At 38.0% G+C, this 15,651-nt stretch overlaps 2 protein-coding genes across 5 annotated transcripts; one reads left to right on the top strand and one right to left on the bottom strand.

The window, feature by feature from the left end:
• On the top strand, positions 5,382-10,223 carry LOC18766004 (protein TPX2). The gene is made up of 18 exons (XM_020560755.1): positions 5,382-5,646; positions 6,561-6,643; positions 6,725-6,850; positions 6,946-7,100; positions 7,178-7,274; positions 7,361-7,585; positions 7,698-7,850; positions 7,944-8,006; positions 8,093-8,173; positions 8,266-8,424; positions 8,517-8,651; positions 8,743-8,820; positions 8,916-9,035; positions 9,126-9,292; positions 9,404-9,512; positions 9,630-9,689; positions 9,781-9,875; positions 9,986-10,223. The coding sequence occupies exons 1-18, from the start codon at positions 5,448-5,450 to the stop codon at positions 10,101-10,103; spliced, it is 2,223 nt and encodes a 740-aa protein (XP_020416344.1). The 5' UTR covers positions 5,382-5,447; the 3' UTR covers positions 10,104-10,223.
• LOC18766057 lies at positions 11,024-12,797 on the bottom strand. Of its 4 annotated transcripts, XM_020560756.1 has the most exons (3): positions 12,664-12,797; positions 12,033-12,193; positions 11,024-11,809 (listed from the first exon to the last, which is right to left on the bottom strand). In XM_020560756.1, the coding sequence occupies exon 3, from the start codon at positions 11,787-11,789 to the stop codon at positions 11,190-11,192; it is 600 nt and encodes a 199-aa protein (XP_020416345.1). In that variant the 5' UTR covers positions 11,790-11,809; positions 12,033-12,193; positions 12,664-12,797; the 3' UTR covers positions 11,024-11,189. The 4 variants fall into 4 exon arrangements, with proteins under 4 accessions (XP_020416345.1, XP_007198842.1, XP_020416346.1 ...); XM_007198780.2 differs by lacking the exon at positions 12,033-12,193; XM_020560757.1 differs by lacking the exon at positions 12,033-12,193 and having other exon boundaries at positions 12,667-12,797.

Raw genomic sequence — 15,651 nt, 5'->3', positions numbered from 1 at the left:
CGAGCTATCTCAGTCTCGATGCTATACAAGGTGTCTCACTCTTGATGTTGGTGTGTTAGCAATTGCCCACATCGGGTGGGGTTGGCTTTCACTTCCCATCATAGATGGAAGCCCCCGAGCCTCAGGTGATAGTGGTACCTGAACCAAGCCGAGTCGATCCATTCACTACTCTATGTTTGCTTGTTGCCTTTTATGGTTGATCTGCTTATAGAGTTCAGTGGTCGGCTGCGAAGGCGTAGTGATTGTGCTTTCTCCATGACATGTGATTATTCATCGTTGCTGGTGGAAGAGAGAAGCGGAGAAGAAAGCATGGGTGCCTTGGTCAGCCGTTCGTTAGAGGGGGGAAAGCATGATGCCTATTTCTTAGCTAGTGGTGGTGTGTGATTTCAGCCAGAGGAGAGTGGTGGAGACCCGACGCAGATTTTTGCTCGATAGACGGCTCCAAATGTTGATGATCTCTTTTGTACCAACATAATTAGATAGGCTAAATCACTCTCACACACACAAAAAGTCAAGATTTTAGTGGTTTACCCATGAATCGGGTTACATTGACTTTGGAGCTCTTATATTTATATTCATAGGTGAGTGTTTCCCTCCTTTCTGCCGAGAAGGCCGACAGAAGGAACTTTTGATCCTTCTTCTTTTTAGTGCAAGGCGTGCCACCACCAAGCCACGAATTTGGGCTTGAATGGAATGTGAGTAGATGGATATTTTGCGTCCGAGATCTGACTTTAATCAAACCATTGTTCGGCCGAGCAAGGAACCTCATCACGGCCTAAGTCCTTTCACTACCTTAGGGTCAAGGCGAAACAAATGATGTGGAGTGGGTGGAGATGAAGATTGAAGGTGAAATGTAATGAAATGAAGAACAAGTGCGTAAAATAAAGGTGCTTAAACTTAAATACAATTTAAAGATAAATGCGTAAAATAAATAATATAAAGATGAGAATTAAAGTGTGATAAAATAGATCAAAGTGATAAATAAACAAGAAAGAAATAAGAGCGATAAACTAAATTAAACTTGAATTTAAACTTAATAAAAGTGCGATGGCAATGAAAGTTAAGCGATTGAAATAAACTTGAATTTAAATGACAAGGGAATGTAAATTGCAAGAATTTTAACTTACACTAAGGAAATAAAGAACTGGCAACACTAGGTGCTTGAAAAGTAAAATCCTAAGTCTAAGAAAAGAAAAGTGCGAGACGAAAAAGAAGTTTGTGTGTCTTCTGCCTTCGTTCAGTGAAGTTTATGTAAGGCATCCGTTAGCCAATGGGTTGGCCATTGAATGACCAAATGTCAACTCTTTTAAAACTCTTTCCTTTTGAAGCCCCCAAAATCCATTGATCTTGTCGGCGGAGATATTATGGTTGCTTGAGTTTCTCTCGTTTTGAAATATTTTGAATCGTCATCAACCTCCTTTGATTTCTTTCCTTGTCAAGCCTCCATCATGTGCACACTAACCTCTGGTGGAACCTCGTGCCCTTTGAGTTTTTAAAATTCTAGAGTTGGCTAACCATCTGCCAAGATGGGTGCTATGGGAACTCCAATTATTTGGATGTTGGGCTTAGCCCCACGTTGGACTATCTTTGAGTTCTCAAAATATTCGAATATTGGGAACTCAGCGGACATACCTCTCACCGAACTTCAACTCCCTTGGCGAAAATACCTTCCGCCGAACTTCAATTCCTTCGGGCCAACTTTGCTTAGCCAAGTGTTCCGAGGAGGGCACCAAGGTGCGCAAGGAGAAAATTCGCCCTGACCCAGTTTTTGTATGAGGGGTGGCCAACCAAGGTATTTAAAGAGTGCCCAGCCCAACTTTTTGAGAAATGCCCGGCCACTTTTTCAAAAGGAAGCATTCGGTCAATTTTACAGGGATACGCACAACCACTTTTGCAAGGATACGCCCGACCACCTTTGCAAACGGAAGCGCTCGGTCATTTTTTCAAAAGGGAGCGCCCAACCATAATTTTTAGAAGGCACCACGGCCTTTGAAGAAAACACATTTGCCGCATTTTTGAGAAGGCGCCATGGCCTTTGAAGAAAACACCTCGGTCGCATTTTTCAGAAGGCACCACGGCCTTTGAAGAAAAGACCTCGACCGCCTTTTTGAGAAAGCACCTCGACGGCTAGGAATTCTTCAACCACTAGGAATTCTCAGCCTTTAGGAATTCTCGGCCGCTAGGAATTGCGCCACTAGGAATTCTCGGCAACTAAGAATTCTTCGGCCGTTAGGAATTCTGCCGTTAGGAATTCTCAGTTGCTAGGAATTCTTTAGCCGCTAGGAATTCTCGGCCGCTAGCAATTCTTCGACCGTTAGGAATTAGGCCGCTAGAAATTCTACACCGCAAGAAATTCTTCGACCGTTAAGAATTCTTAGCCGTTAGGAATTCTTCGGCTGCTAGGAATTCTTCCTTGGCAAATTGGGTGAATTTTGACCACCCCCAAACAGGGAGATATGCAGATTACATAGAGAGGGGAGTGGGAGCTTTCCGGAGAAGAGAATAAGAGCTCTGGAGAAGATGGTAGCCAGGCCCTTTCTTCTGATCGCCCTCAACCCCTTCCCATCAAACAAGGAGGTATGGTCTCCTCCTTGATTCGAGGGGTCTGCTTATGTAGGAGAGTGGGCAAGATCTAGCTTCTACCTTGATTGGTGGATCATGTGCAATTCCTTAATTGGTGGGACTTGACCGGAGCAGGCATGGCTCCTCCCTTGATTAGTGGGACTTGACTAGAGCAGGTGAGGTGAGCCATGTCATTAGATGGGAACTTGGAGATGCTAGTGTGCGAATCAACCTATGTTAACACATATAATATGGGCCATACAATATTATTAAAAAATATTCTTACATTCTTCCATTTGGCCCATATGACAAATATGGTTCCTAGTTTAAAAAGGGTAATAACAATTTTGGTCATTAGGATTAGGGTCGAATTTTGATTATCGAAATTTCAATTTTTCGATATTGGTCATTGTATTTGCATGTGTTAGCAAATGAAGTCATATGCTTCAATTTCGCCAATTTCATTAATTAAAAAAGGGGTAATTATAATTTTGGTCATTGTGGTTAAGGTTGTATTTAATTTTGGTCACCAAAATTTCAATTTTTTTATTTTGATCACTGTATTTGCATTTGTTAATTAGCAAATCCGTCAATTTCATTAATTAAAATTTTTTTAATATTAAGTTAAAAATAATTAACTTTAGTATAATATTTAATCTATATATATAAAGCAAAAGGCAGAGAATGGTGAAACATTCAAAATACCAGAAAATGCCCTTGGTTAATGCAAACATTAAGAATTGAAATTATTAATTAAATGAGGATAATATGGTAACTTCACAATTTTTCGTATTAAAAAAATTAAAAAAAAAAAAAGAAAATTCAGATAATGGATCCTATTTTTATGGAACACAAATATCCATTATCTTTTTTAATTCTAAAATAAATTTAAATTTTTTTTAAAAAAAACCCTCTCGCATGCGCGGAAGCGCGTGTAAAGAGGCTAGTATCTATAAAACAAAAGGGAGAGAATGGTAAAACATTCAAAATATCAGAAAATATCATTGGTTAATGCAAACATTAAGAATTGAAATTATTAATTAAATGAAGATAATATGGTAAATTCATACTTTTTCATATTTAAAAATAAAATAAAAGAAAAAAAATCAGATAATGAATCTTATTTTTATGGAACACAACTATCCATTATCTTTTTTAATTCTAAAATAAATTTTATAAATAAATAAATAAATAAACCTCTCGCAGGCGCAGAAGCGCGTGCGGAGATGCTAGTTTCTATTAAAAAAAAAAGTTCTTAAATCTAAATTGCAACCAAGTGTTTCTTCACCAAATTTCTTTCAAAATTATCCTTCTACCCTCAATTACAACCATTGTTTTCTCAATCCAAAATTCAAGAATGCAATTGACGAATTGGGTTGGTGGCAACAATAGTTAGGTGGGGATTTTGGTCTAAAAGGTGGTGGGCGTAAACCATGGAGGTAACAGGTGGGGTTAAGAGAGAAGAAATTGATGAGATTAGGTAATAACATAATGGTTTTATTTTTTCTGGTCAAATCAGATGAACCGAGCTTCATTGATAAACAAAGGAATGGTCCCGAAATAGGCATTAAGAAACAAGATACTGGAACCATAAAAGCTGAGAATAGACATCTCTACAGCCAAAAGGGTAATTTTTATTCCTTTGTGCTTGTATTGGGCTAGATGTTTGTTTTATGGTTTTTTCTTTATGTGGCTTCTTTTTATTTCTGTTAGGTCGGCCTTGTACTTATAGGGGGGGGGCTGTTTTTCATTTTTGCATTTTCTGACTGTGTAATCCCTTTCATCTTAATGGAATGAAGTACATTGACCCCAAAAAAAAAAAAAAAAAAGGACATCGCTGCAGCCAGAAGCAAAAGAACAATACAACAAAACAAAGCACCAAATCCGTGTCCAAATGATTAGACAAACTCAAAATGTAAAGAAGTCAGAGCCATCCAGACCGGGCTAAGAGCCATTTTGGGAGAGAGAATGGGCTAATGGGAGGCATATCTGAGATCTTAAAAAAAACCCACCTGTTACCTCCATGGTTTACGCCCACCACCTTTTAGACCAAATTCCCCACCTAACTATTGTTGCCGCCAACCCAATTCATCAATTGTATTCTGAATTTTGGATTGAGAAAACAATGGTTGTAATTGAGAAGCAGAAGGATAATTTTGAAAGAAATTTGTGAACAAACACCTGGTTGCAATTTAGAATTAAGGACTTATTTTAAATATTATATTGAAGTTAATTATTTTTAACTTAATATTAAACATTTTTTAATTAATAAAACTGACGGAATTATTTATTTTTAATTTAATATTTAAAATATATTTTTTAATTAATAAAACTGACAAACATATGATCTGATTTGCTAACCAATGCAAATACAGTTATTAAAATTGAAAAATTAAAATTTCGATGATTAAAATTAAATTTAACCCTAACTCGATCAAAATTGTAATGACCCCTTTAATGAATAAGTGGAGGCACATGACATGGTGATTTATGGTCGCACAATACAAAGGAAAATTAAGAGAGAAGAAATGCGAAAGGCAAGTTGTAAAATATCTCACCACGCGCCCGCGACCAAAACGACAGCGTCCCATCTCTAAAAGGCAAGGAAAAAAAAAAGAGCCGTTAGAAACAGCACAGCCCCAACAGTCACATAGTTGGCCGATGGCCCCCAATTCAAAAAATTAGACCGTTGGAGAGACCCCTTCCCCTAACGTTATACTCCTCCACACCACACCACTCAGACACATTCTCTCCAGGCTCTCTCTCATTTATTCATAATTTATTTCTTCATTAATCCCCCAAATCTCTCTCTCTCTCTCTCTCTCTCTAATTCTTCATCCTCCTCTTCTAAATCCCTAAACCCCAAACAACAATTAATCCCCCAAATGCCCGATCTCGAACCCAACGCAGCTGCCGCGGCTGCTGCCACCGCCACCGCCACGGCGACGATGACGACGAAGATGATCGACGAGACCTACGAGTTCTCGGCCCCGCGCTTCTACGACTTCATAAAGGACGAGAGCGACGACGACAAGCGCCAGGCCGAGCGCTGGTTCGACGCCGCTCTTCCATATGCGCCTTCTCGTACGTCTTCCTTGATCCCTAATATTCTCTTCTTCTTCTGTCTCCCTATTTTTTTATGAGATTTCTTCAATTTCCATGTCTTTTGCCTTTTTCTGCTTTCATATGTTAGAATCTGTGATGTATTGCTTCTTCATTGTTAGGGTTTCTCTCAGATCTGTCTTTCTTGCATTGCGTTTGCTTTGGATTTTAGGGTTCTTGCTTTTCTTCTCTGATTTCCGTTGCTATCTGTAATTCTCTTGAGATTTAGTGTTTGAAGTTTCTTTTTGGCGGCCAATTTTGCTTCCGTTCGTAGCGTTTCTTGAAATCGATGGGGAAGCAATTGCTTTACTGCCTACCTTTTGCGGTGTTCACTTGCGCAGTTAGTTGTGTTTGTTTCCCTAGAAACTTGGGGACTAGAAAATAAAATTCGATTTCTTCATTATTTTTGGTAGTGATTTCGTTTGTCTAAATGCAAAATTACACTCAATAAGGTGCTCCACATTGTTGAGAGAAAGATCTTTTTTGTTGTTTTACTTTCTTCTGTTAATACTCTCAGACATTAAACAGAGGTTATGCTTCCAGAAAATTCTAACTACAGTTGATCAAATTGAGTGAGAGAGATTTTTTGATCAGGATAACATTCCTAGTGAAGCTGTTAAAAGAATTTTAAGATTTAAAGTTTTGGGATTTCCTTCATTTCTTTCCCAAACTTGCCAAATTAGGTTCACAATTTACGTATTTTTTTAGTATAACTTGACTGGAATTTTCTTTTGAAGGAGCAGGGAACTGTCATATTGGCTATGCTTTAATCATATCTACATCTCTCAGTGAAAGTGAACTTGATGTTTGCAAGCATGACCTATTTTCTTGTTTCTTTTGGTGCATACGAAGAATGTAAAGGTTCTGATTATATTGGTACTCGTTTATTTGTGCAGCCTTCATGCCTAGGATCAAGGCTGGTAGATCTTTTACGGTTGAGAGCATGTGCGATTTTAGTGAAGCAGAGGAAATGCAGAAGGTATTCATCTTCTAATTTTTTTTTCCTTCTATATCCTTTAAAACTTGGACTTCTAGCTTATTGCGCTTTTATCTTTTGCAGAACTTGGAATCATCCTCTGAATTAAAAGCTAATGATAAGTCTGTGGAAACTAAGCCTCAATCGGAGCTCATACCTGCTGAAGTCAAAGTTGATATAATCCCCAGGGTAGCTAAAGAAGAAAGCAATGTAAGCCAAGCTAATGTAGTAATTTGAACTTTTACTCCTCTGAAAAGCCATAATTGATTGCTTTTTCGCATCTAATCATAATCTAATCCCTTTAGGTCTCTGCTGATAAAAGTATTAGCGAAGTTGATAAAGAGGAGGACCAGACAGCTAAAAAGATAGCAAGCATTGTCAGAAACCCGTCAGCACTGAAGCAAAAAAGTCATTTACAGTCGTCACAAACTAAAAACATCAAACCAAGTAGTGTGAAAAGGTTCGTGTATATTATATATGTGTTAATTTATTCATACATGCCAATGTACTGATTACATACTTTACTTGAACTTCCAGAGAAAAAAAGGTGAAAAATGCAACTGGGACTCCCAATTTAGCTCAGGAAAATCAGGCAATTAAGCGACAGAAGTTGGACGGAGGAAGATCTAGACATGTAACTTTTACTACTGTATTAACTTTACTGTTATTTCTAGACATTTTCCTTAATTGGTTTTCTTTTTGTCCCCTCCTCTAATACAGATTCTTAATCCCAAACCCCAAACATTGCCCCACAAGTCAAAATTGGGTCATACCAGTGGCAGTTTCAATTTAAGCTCTTCAACTGCTACTATGCAAAAAGAGGACAGAAAGGTGTATGTTCGGGAATCTGCAGCACCATTTGTTTCGATGGCCGAAATGATGAAAAGGTTCCAATCAAGTACGAGAGACTTGTCAATGCAGCATGTTAATGGTTCTCTTTCACAAGTAAAGATACTTATCTCCATCTGTGATTTCTTTGAGTTCTTTTTCATGTCTCCTTTGGTTTTATTTTGTCAACATATTTAGTATTGAGGTTAATGCTGTTTCTATTATTCAGATGAAGCCCAAACTCACCTTGACAAGGCCTAAGGAGCCTGAATTTGAAACATCCCAACGTGTTCGTTCAGTGAGAGTAAAGAGTACTGCTGAGCTTGAAGAAGAGATGATGGCCAAAATTCCGAAGTTCAAGGCTCGACCACTAAACAAAAAGGTAACTTTGTAATTTGTTTTACTCTTTTTTTATTCCTCATTTGATTTCCAGCTTATATTTGTTGGATTCATTGGATCTTGTTGCTCATTACAGATTCTAGAAGCACCATCATTACCTGCAATACCGAGAAGTACACCTCAGCCACCGGAATTTCAGGTAAAGTTATTGTAGACTGGATGTTGCTCAGAAGTAAATACAAGATTTTCTGTGAATAATAAGACTCTTATATCTAATTGATGCAGGAATTCCATTTGGAGACAATGGCAAGGGCAAACCAGAATGCAGAAACGGCTTCAGTAGCTTCAACGGAGGTGTCCCGTCAGGTATAAATAGAATCGTATTTGATATTTCCACTCTTCATTCTTGCTAAGCCAATTGAGGTGACAATGTTCTTTTTTTCTCCATTGCATCATAGAATAATCAAGGGAAGTCTCATCATCTTACTGAACCTAAAACCCCTGTGCTACATACATCATTGAGGGCCCGTCCACCCAGGGTGAAAAGTTCATTTGAAATTGAGCAGGAAGAGCTTGAAAGAATCCCAAAATTTAAGGCGAAGGCTCTAAACAAGAAGGTACTTCCAACCTTTTTATTTCCTTTTAATGATATTCATCTTAGAAACATTTGGAATTGATATCTAATGTTGCTTCTGTAAAATGTTTGTAGATATTTGAAAGTAAAGGAGATCTGGGGGTATTCTGTAATGCCAAGAAAAATGTGACTAAACCTCAGGAATTCCATTTTGCAACAAATGAAAGAATACCACCGCCACCTTCTTCCATTTTTGATATATTTGATAAGGTAGTGGAATGAACGTTTTTTAACTTGCTATAAAAGAAAAGTATGAAAGTATAAGTACAGCTTCTTATGCATCTTTCTTTTTGTTTTTCAGTTGTCTTTGAACTCAGAGCCCCACCAGAATCCAATTCCGAGAAACACAACACCAAACCCATTCCATCTCCACACAGAGGTATGACAATCATTTCCTCCAGCTTTACAAGTTAGCCAATTCAGTGATGCAATCTGCTTTTAACCTGCTTATTTGTTATGTCTTTATGTCATCAGGAAAGAGGGGCTGAGAAAGAAAGGAAATTTATTACCGTAGTGTGGCAGAAGCAATTGGAAGAAGAAAGAGCTAGGGTTCCCAAAGCTAATCCATATCCTTATACCACTGATTACCCTGTGGTACAGAAACTTAACAATATTTTTTATGAGTTTTAATTACATGCAATTGCAAGAAAGATGATACAATGGTTCATGCTGTCTTAAATGCAGATCCCACCAAAACCAGAGCCCAAGCAATGCACAAAACCAGAACCTTTCCAACTAGAGAGTTTGGTGAGGCATGAGGAGGAACTGCAGAGGGATATGGAAGAAAGACAGAGGCTGGAGAAAGAAGCAGCCCAGATAAGACTTTTTAAGGCACAACCAATCTTGAAAGAGTAAGCAAACTAAATTCTATTTTTTGAATTTTTTGAATTTATATAGACTTGGTACAAGGTATATAATTCATAAAAACATGAATGATTCATTCATATCCCACTTCCATGCAGGGACCCAATTCCTGTTCCAGAAAAAGTGCGCAAGCCTCTTACCCAAGTTCAACAATTCAATCTCCATGTTGATCATCGGGCTGTTGGTAGAGCAGAATTTGATCAAAAGGTAACATTGTTACTCTCCCCCTTCAGTAACATATAAAGGGAAGGGAAAGTCACTGAAACTGAAAAATAAAGTAAAAAGAACATTGTTTTCCAGTACTAACAAAGTTAAGATCTACAGGTTAGGGAGAAAGAAATGATGTACAAGAGATACAGAGAAGAGAGCGATGCAGCAAGGATGGTATGCGTGGTTCCGTGTCGGTTTTTGTGTATAGTTGTTTGATACTACTAGCTTGCTTGATTTAACTGAAATATACTTGAAACATTTGCAGGTGGAGGAAGAGAAGGCATTGAAGCAACTACGAAGGACTCTGGTACCCCATGCAAGGCCAGTGCCTAATTTTGAACATCCATTCTGCCCCCAGAAGTAAGGAAATAACAAAAATGCAAGCTTAAGAATAAATATTGCTCATTGCTTCTATAAAGATTGCTGCATTTTTGTTGTCTTGATTGATATTGGTTTGTTTCATGATCTAGGTGTCCAAAGGAACCAACAAAAGCAAAGTCGCCACATTTACGTGTGCTTGAAAGGAAAGAAAGGCGAAGGATGATGATAAACTCTGCCATTTCCAGCGCTGCCGCGCAGATGAGATGATATTGAAATGTAGTTTGTTCAAGAACTCTTGAATCCTGTACAAGGGCTGTACCTCCAATTTCTGGCTTAACAGAATTAGTGTACCATTCTTTTGACGCCAACTAAACACAATTCTTTCAAGATTACTGTAAAGTTTCAATTACAATGACAACCCATGAATGCCAATTGAATGTCATTCGCTCAATCTTCTCTCTCTCTCTCTCTCTCTCTCTCTCTCTCTCTCTCTCTTCTGATCATACTCAACGTTTTTGTATGAAGTTTTAAGGTAGGTTCATTAGACATTAGAAAGGCCAAATTTCAGTTTTCATCCCTGAAGCTTGAGTCTGGATTTTGTTCTTTGTACATTAAATTTTAGCAATTTGAGCATGGATAAGTATTGGATCACCCTGCCAACACATCTTAGGCCCAATTCTGTTTACTCATAAAAATCGGCTGAAATGCTTGGTTTCACACTGAAAATGAGTCCAATATCCAAGCACATAGAAAATGTTTCTCCAACACTTCTGTTCAACCCCTAAAAATAACAAATAAGCATGGCTTTGAAATTAAGCCAGGCTTTCTGTTTTGGTGAAGCCTCTAAATATTAAATATTTATCTGCAGAATACTAAGAGCAAGACTAAAAATGGGACGAACCTAATAAGGTAATTGCCAATAATCTGCATCATAAATCTGATACCTGCCTTGGCTTTATTCTTGTTCCAAGCAACAAATTGCAAGTCCAATGTAAGCTAAACCCAGGGAAAGAAAAAGACAAGAAATCATTGCAAAATCAAGTTTAAAGATCTTGGTAAACAACTTGACAGCTCTGGGTTAGGAAATAGAACCTAGGCAGATGCTATTACACAACTCATCCTTATCATTTTCCATTATCATATTTATAAAATATAAAAAAGATATATATTAAAGAAGAAAAAAAAAAAAAAAGCAACAGCATATATCACAATTCATCAAAAGAACAATAGGATACTCCCAAACTGAACTCTTTTTCCAAGCAAATGAAGTCCTTTACTAGAAGCAACCATCATGTACTAAGCATTTTTTACAAATTTACTAAACTTTCTTGAGGGAGAACCTCAACAAAAAACCTACCAGTCATCTGCAATTCTCATTTTATAACGTTTTGCCAAATGACGAGCAGTTCCATCAGCTATCACACTATCTATCATTTCATACTTCTTATGATTTGCTTTAAGAGCCTCATTCTGCTGCTTCGCAAGATTCTCTTCTTCCTGGAGTTGTTGCTTGAGCAAAGATGACGCTTCAGCAGCATGCTTTTTATTAAGACGCTTCAGTTTTTGTGCCACTTCAAAATCAGGATCATTTGGCTCCAACCAACGACAAGATATATTTCTTCCAGGCTTCGCAGGGCGATCATCAAACATCTCCACTTTAGCAGGACATGCCCTCACAGGCCTTGGCATCCCCGCCATCATGAATGGGAATTGAGCTATCTCTGAGACAATAGCATCAGCCTGTTTGGGGTTCTCCATCTCCACCAGTGCACACTGTCCGATGTTCCTTGATTTGAAGTAGTCTGGAATGAACTGAACATTTTTCACAGTCCCAAACTGAGAAAGAGCAGTTCTGACAACAATATCGGTGACCTGTGGTGAGATGTTATCTAGGTAAACAGTTCGTTTGACCTTCTCCTCAAATGCAGCATACTCTGCTTCTGGAGTCCCCATATACCACAATGTGTAAAACCCTGATAAGAAACAAATTTCAAGAAGTTGGCTAAATTGTATAAATCTTTTTAAGATTTCAACCCAAAATAAAAATAAAAATGAAGAATAATAACAATACTACCTAACGCAAAAGACTTAACATATCATCTAGGTCATTATCAATTTCCAGAATCTTATTGCAGCATTCGTTTAGCATTGGCAAAAACTGTAGTCCTCATTCTAGATGTTATTGTTATTCCTTACCCTTCAACTGTAACCAATACAGTAACCATAAGACAGAATCTTAAATGACCATTCTCTTATCCAATCTCACTTTCTGGTTTTTAATGATCCTCCAAGAGTATCAGTTTCAACTCTAACCTCTTGTGCCGGCACCGTCATTAGTCCACCAAATGAGAACAACTCTGTGATTTTCATGCAAATAGAGGAATGATATAGTGGCAATGATATCATATATGTAGGAGTGAAACCAATTGAAACACCGGTTCCTGTACTATCAGTAAAGAATTTTGTTTATCATATGAAACAGAACCAACTATGACTCAGGACTTTTGTCAAACATCATTCAAACAACTACAACATTCCTCAAATTCAGCAAGCATGCTGAGCATTTATTTGAACACTGACTATTAATTTATGGATCTCCTAGTTCGACCACAAGATATCCAACAAACCCAACTGGACGATCGAAACAACTGGCAACAATTTGACCAAAATTCTGATTTGTAAGCAACTTGTTCCAAATGGGTTCGCAATAAGTATTGGCTCACACAGCCTAACCTAGTTCTGAAAAAATTTATCAAATCATCTCCAACGTAAATGGAACGAATTAACAAAATAAAAAGTTAGAGAAAGAGTCGGAGAAAATGCTCACCACGTTTTGCGTCACTGTCGGAGTGAGAAGGAGGATTTAGGTTTCCTTTTCAGTGTTTAGAGTCGGAAGTGGAAAGGTGAGAACTTTGCAAATTGGAACGCCTCGAGTGTTTTGCTTTATTGGTGAGTTGGGAACAAGTGAATTGTTTCTCTTTCACGTCATTTCATAGTGGTTTTATTTTAGGCTTATTTATTGTAGTGGCCTGATATTATGGGCAAATTCTATATTGGCTCTGGAAGTTTAAGTGGCACACCTTGCCCCCTTAACTGAAGTTTGGTGAATCACTTTATCCTCTACCGTCATCTCCTTTTTTGACTCCGTCATTTTTGCTGACATGGCAAGAGAATTTCAGTCCTTTTAGCACACGTGGCTCCCCATCCCTTATCCACGCTTGTGACGTGGCAAAAGTGGGGCCTACTCCGACGTGGCAATAGTGGAGCCTACCCCTTAAAAATTAAAAAACTTGTGTATGCCCCATCAGAGCTTACGACGTGGCATAAGTGGAGCCCACTTCCAATTCGAATCCATCTCATTTACCAAACCCATTTCGCGACTCGCTGTAGCGGCTTTTTTGTTCCAACAGCTACAGATGGGCATGGCCTGCCATAAAGAGCAAATGGGTGGAGTTGCCCTTGTGTCTAAGTTTAAGAATCAGGCCACAAGAGTGCTTCAAAAGGTTCGTGGAGCCTTAGCAAGCACCTTGGTTTCCTTCACCAACAAAACCAACAGTTGCTTATAGACAAACATTTTGGTTTGACTTGAGAAGCTTGGGGTATGGGAGCTGAGTATTCATGAGTTTAGTATTATAGAGAGAAGGCTTGGATTTCCTATGAAAAACAGGGGTAGCAAAGGGAGAGGGAATTTTGAGAGGATTTGTTGAGGGAGGAGAGGAAAAGATGAGGGTGAAAGAATGGATGGCTTGAGGAAATCTTCCAGCGACTTGACGAAAGCTTCGTCACTCTCTTGGGTGTTTTGCCAGAAGAAAAAAGAGGAAGAAATGGAAGAACAGAGCTCGAAATTGAAGGGTTCCAGTAGTGAGAGGGGATGCTCGCTCTCTCTAGATGTGGTGATTTGATGGGTAGGAGATGCCCCCTTTTATAAGCGCTGGAAGCTCCTCCTTCCCAAGAAATCCTAGCTGGTTCTATTAGAGTTTGTATAAGAAAAATACACTTGCATTTAGTCTCACATTGGAAGGGAGTTGTTTCCTTCCATGGTTTTTAAACACCAATACTTTAGAAATACTAAATAGGATATGGGCCTAATGGAGACAAAGTTGGGCCTCATCATGGTTTGGACTTGGAATATATATATATATATATATATATATAATTGTCAAAAGATGGGCCTTAGGAATTCGTTTTTAAGATAAAATTCAAATATGTTAAGTAGTTAACATAACTGTTGGATGAAGAGGTGTCAAACCTCTATATATTGACAATTCGTCCAGAAATCAAAGCCACAGTGCTTAGGTCTCTAACACGTGCAACTAGAGAGACTGTCGCTGCAATTGATGCATGGACACAATCTGATTTCTTGTGCAAGAACTATATCTTGAATGGACTCGATGACACAATGTATGATGTTTATGCAGCATTTAAGAGAACCAGAGAAGTTTGGGAATTTCTTGAGAAAAAATACAAAACTGAAGATGCAGGATCTAAGAAATTTGTTGTAGGCAGATTTCTGGATTTCAAGATGGTAGATTCCAAACTTGTTGTTAAACAAGTTGAAGACCTCCAGAAAATTATCCATGAGATTCTTGATGAAGGCATGAAGATCAATGAATCTTTCCAAGTGGTGTCTTTGATTGAAAAACTTCCACCAAATTGGAAAGAATTCAAAAGTTTTCTGGAACAAAAGAGAAAGGAGATGAGTATGGAGGATCTCATTGTAAGGTTTCGGATTGAGGAGGATAACAAAATAAGTGAGAACAAGAATGTGGTTTCAAACATGGAAGCCAAGGCAAACATAGTTGAAGGAACCTCATCAAAACCAAAATTCAATCCCAAAAAGAATAAGAAGAACTTTGTTCTTGGAGCAAAAGGAAAAGACTTCAAAAAGATTAAAGGAGCATGCTGGGTTTGTGGGAAAGCAGGCCATACGGCTCAAGACTGCAGGCACAAAAGGGATTAGAATCCTGCCAATCCTGCAAATCCAAACAACAACAGACCAAGGTACAATCAGGCCAATGTGACTGAAGAAAACCTGGTTGCAGTGGTGTCAGAAACCAACATGGTTTCAAATGATAATGAGTGGTTGATTGATACTGGAGCCACCCGCCATATTTGTGGTGATAAGAATGCATTTCTTACTTACCAAGAGATACATGGTGGTGAGCAATTATTTATGGGAAACGCTTCTGCATCTGTTGTTGTTGGAAAGGGTAAAGTGCTTCTAAAATTCACCTCTGGAAAGGAACTAACCCTCCTAGATGTGTTGCATGTGCCTGATATACAAAGGAACTTGGTATCTGGACCTGTTCTAAGCAACAAAGGATTCAAACTAGTTTTCGAATCCAACAAAGTTGTACTAACTAAGGGGGGAATGTTTGTGGGAAAAGGTTACCTTGCTGATGGGTTGTTCAAACTTAATGTATCTGCCAATTCTATCAATAATAATATAAATAAGGCTTTCACTTATTTTGTTGACTCTTCTTCTACATTATGGCATGTTAGATTAGGACATGTTAATTTTCGTTCCTTACATAGAATGTATAATTTAGGATTGCTGCCTAAGTTAGATTCTATTGAAAATGTTTAATGTGAAACTTGTACAAAATCTAAATTTACTAGACAAAGTTTTAAATATGTACATAATAGGTCAAATGAATTGCTAGGCTTAATTCATAGTGATTTATGTGATTTTAAATCAACACCAAGTCGTGGAGAAAAGCAATATTATGTGACTTTCATTTATGATTGCAACAAGTACTGCTATGTATATTTATTACATAGCAAAGATGAGACTTTGGATATGTTTAAGACATAT

The sequence above is a fragment of the Prunus persica genome, chromosome G3 (genome assembly GCF_000346465.2).
Source record: "Prunus persica cultivar Lovell chromosome G3, Prunus_persica_NCBIv2, whole genome shotgun sequence".
Classification (NCBI taxonomy): domain Eukaryota; kingdom Viridiplantae; phylum Streptophyta; class Magnoliopsida; order Rosales; family Rosaceae; genus Prunus; species Prunus persica.
The sequence above is the reverse complement of the archived record's forward strand: the minus strand, read 5'-3'. Positions and strand labels throughout refer to the sequence as shown.

Coding starts and splice junctions, on each gene's coding strand:
- LOC18766057 (XM_020560756.1), bottom strand. CDS start 11,789: ATGGGGACTCCAGAAGCAGAGTATGCTGCATTTGAGGAGAAGGTCAAA.
- LOC18766004 (XM_020560755.1), top strand. CDS start 5,448: ATGCCCGATCTCGAACCCAACGCAGCTGCCGCGGCTGCTGCCACCGCC. Junction 9,293..9,403: donor GCACAACCAATCTTGAAAGA/GTAAGCAAACTA, acceptor ACTTCCATGCAG/GGACCCAATTCCTGTTCCAG. Junction 9,690..9,780: donor AGAGCGATGCAGCAAGGATG/GTATGCGTGGTT, acceptor AAACATTTGCAG/GTGGAGGAAGAGAAGGCATT.